The sequence below is a fragment of the Perkinsus marinus genome, assembly GCF_000006405.1.
Source record: "Perkinsus marinus ATCC 50983 genomic scaffold scf_1104296973502, whole genome shotgun sequence".
In the NCBI taxonomy this organism is placed as follows: Eukaryota; Perkinsozoa; order Perkinsida; family Perkinsidae; genus Perkinsus; species Perkinsus marinus.
The window spans coordinates 2255-5576 of record NW_003201417.1 but is presented as its reverse complement, the minus strand read 5'-3'; the positions used below and the strand labels follow the sequence as shown (position 1 = coordinate 5576).

General features: G+C 50.3%; 1 protein-coding gene across 1 annotated transcript; it reads left to right on the top strand.

The window, feature by feature from the left end:
• Positions 1 to 125: 125 nt before the first annotated feature.
• On the top strand, positions 126 to 2118 carry Pmar_PMAR002684 (hypothetical protein; the record flags this gene model as incomplete). The annotated part of the gene is made up of 9 exons (XM_002766189.1): positions 126 to 375; positions 430 to 484; positions 538 to 622; positions 667 to 744; positions 797 to 954; positions 1001 to 1088; positions 1136 to 1209; positions 1258 to 1362; positions 1410 to 2118. The coding sequence occupies 9 exons, from the start codon at positions 126 to 128 to the stop codon at positions 2116 to 2118; spliced, it is 1602 nt and encodes a 533-aa protein (XP_002766235.1).
• Between the last annotated feature and the right edge of the window lie 1204 nt (positions 2119 to 3322).

Genomic DNA, 3322 nt, shown 5'->3' with positions numbered 1-3322 from the left:
CCAGGGCTACTTTCTGTGCCAAGGATGGAGAGTGGTTCCTCAGCATGTTGTCAGTTTCTTTACGTGTGTAAGCCTTGAGCTCAGAGTCTTTTCCGGCCCCCTAGCTTCCCTAGTGGTTTTTGGACATGCTGAATTCAGAAGATGCTTCTTCACCTAAGCAGGACGTGACATTGCCCGAGATGCCCGATCGTCTGAGCCCTCGGGCTGGTGCCGATTCTGCACACAACAGCGAATCTACTGATTGGCAGAGCCATGCGTCAGAATGGGAGTCTGCCAGTTTATCTGATGACGAGGTCGATCATACTACAAAGTGCGACGAATGCAACTCCCCCATGGACGGCAACGCTAGTGCCCACGGCACCGCTAATCTCGACGGTACGCGACTTGCTGCACATTTTATTCCAATCGATGCCCCCCTCCTCCTCGCAGTTACTGTGACCACTCATGAATACAAGACGCTTTTCCGATCAGCATCTATCGATCAGTAATACCTCCTCCAGCGCCCTCTCACCCTTCCACAGTTGTTGCCTGCCTCAGTAGAGGCGTCAATTGGTATGCAGCAGTAGGCGATCCGGATACCCGAAGGTCTGGTATGCGCAAGTACACCACATTCTCAGTTCGGGTAGAAGGAGCTGTTCGCTGCCAGCTCTCCCATGCTGTCTACAGATAACCGATTCTTCTGGCCGAGTCACTTCTGCTACCCGTAAGAGATTCACCGACTTCACTGTGTTGAGGCGTGAGCTCGTACGTAAGGGGATCAGCCGTGCTTTGTTGGATGAGGAAATCCCCTTCTCAGGTTAAAGCATATCCTGGAGCGTTCGTGCCTCCTCTGACCTGTGAAAGTCAGATCAAGGTGATGATGAAGACGGCGCCTACAGCGATGATGCAGCACATGAAACAAGTCGACAACGTCACCGAGATCAGACGCCAAGCACTAGATGAGTTCCTCAGCAGGTTCGAAGAAACTCTGACAAGGCTTCATCTCATCGTTGTGGTGTAGGTGTTGTTCGCGCCCCTTTATAATGTACTCCCCTATAATGGCCGCATTCTTGGCCACTCCTGAGAGCACCTATGACGCTTTGAAAAGAGTATAATGAACTTCATTACGTGATGCAGTAAGTTGCATCGGTCTCAGGATTTCTCTAACCGGGCTCCTGAGGAAGTACTGGACGAGTACAAGGTGGCGTTCGCAGCGAGGTCCATCCCATCGTAAGATCTCTTTGATGCGCTAGCTCTTCCCTAGGACGTGAACTTTAGATTCAACAGACGTCTGGTCGGGTCCAGTGGTGAGGTTGAGGGGCTCACAAAAGATGACTCTTCCGACGACGGTTCTCATGAGAACTCAACTGGAGGCGTTCACGAGTAGGTTCTTTAACTGAGATTCTCCACTGGATTGGTTTTTGTTTTAGTGCCGCTGTTGACAGTTCTATCAACGTGTCGGAGATGATAGCGACTTCGGAATCATACCTCGCCGACCATTGTAAAGTTCTTAATCAGCTCCGCACAATGCTGCGAACGGCGGCCTCTAACTTCAAGTGTGCTAACGCAGCCTTGAGTACAATTCATTACAAGTTTTCCGATTGCGAGACCATCGATGAGCAGGGTTCCGGCCATGTTCTGGCTCTTGCACAGGGTCTATCTGGTACCCCTCAGAGACTCAATTTGTCTGACGCTTTCTTCGAAGTCAAGAATATCATCAGCGCCCCAGCAGATGCGGCACACTTCGATCTGCTGGCCTCTGCCCTGAGTCGCGAACTCACAGACTGTTCGGCTATGAAGGCCTCTCTCGAGAAGGTGGTCGAACTTGGCAAGCATCGAGATAAAGCTATTGCAAAGCTTCGCTCCGCTAGGAAACATGGAGGGCCCGGTGGTGTTGGCGGGATAATTCGTGGCACCACCAGAGATCAAGTGAAGCATGCGGAGATCAACCGAGTTTTGTACGCTGATTTCTACTGGACCGCCGGTTACAACGCTGTCATGAACGAGGTGCCAGCTTTCATGGAAGGTCGAGCCCGAGTTTTCAACGAGGTTGCTCGAGAATTCGTCTCGCGATCTGAAGCGACTAGCAAGAGCTTGGCCGTGACCTGGGCTGGGAAGATGAAGGAGGCCATTCTGTAGATATTGTCATTCTAAAGATCCGTGTTCCTAAATATTCATTTCTTTTGAGGGTCCCTATGGGTTTTCGTCTCATGTTGTCAATTATCAACTGGAAGTCCCGAATCTCTCTCGATCGGCCATGGTTATTCACGAGTCTCGAGCACCTCTACTGGCTGATGACGACGGAATTCGAAGGCACTACAATTTCCCCAGGCCGACGATGTTTGACCGTGTGTGTGAGGTTCTCTCTAGTTGAACGGCCCACTACTATGTCCAACAATGCTAGAAACTGATGTTGTCACGATGGCAGAGACTGTCGTGCATCATATGAGTTGGTGTCATCCCGTGGACCCTCAGGTGCCGAAGGTACATGTCGAACTTCCCAATTATTCTTACACCAAAGCTGTACAATTAGAACACATTGAGTTAAAAAGTAGCCGCACGCCGGAGTGCACACGTTCCTGCTTGGCGTTGTCCGAGCATAACTTTATGTGATTAACTACATTTGTAATCACAATGGAGGCGGTCCCAACAGTATTGCGTTAAAACAGTTTCAACGTGACTGGAAGACGCAGGACTCTTTGAATCGCGGAGAAAAACCTTCTTTACCACCTCGAGCTAAAGGAGCTTATCATAACGCTCGCGTCCGTATTGACAGAAAGGATGACTGACAAATAACAAACTAATAGCCCTGACTGAGGATGACCCCGAGGGAACGGACAGGTCTATAATTGGTTTACCGTCATAGACAAGATGATCCTTGGGGACTTTATCGCCAGGCGAGATGAAACTCAGCAGACTTTCAGCAGAAGTCCGGCAATCTCTGATGACGATCGCTCGTAAACTACCATCCTCCTTCCTATACAGTACTTAATGCCTATGAGTTTTATTATACCCAGTACTATCACTACTGCCAACACAAGTACTCGAGCAAGGGCGAGTGGAAACGTCGTCATCCGCATGTGGCGGAAGAGTATGTGCTAATTCTATTATGGGCATCAATCGTATAGAAGAGAAAATATTCAACCTCCGTAGCTGCCGGGCATGGGCATGGATCGGGGAGGACCACCACCGCGCCAAACCGCAAGGTCCGCAGGGTAGGGACCAGCCCAGCTGTACCTGCAGGTTGGTCCTTGTCTTGCTAACCGGAAGCAGCTTCTTACATCCGAGTGGTCCCAGGTTGGGGCTCGACAGTTGGGTAGTAATAACAAGGGTATGCTTGGTA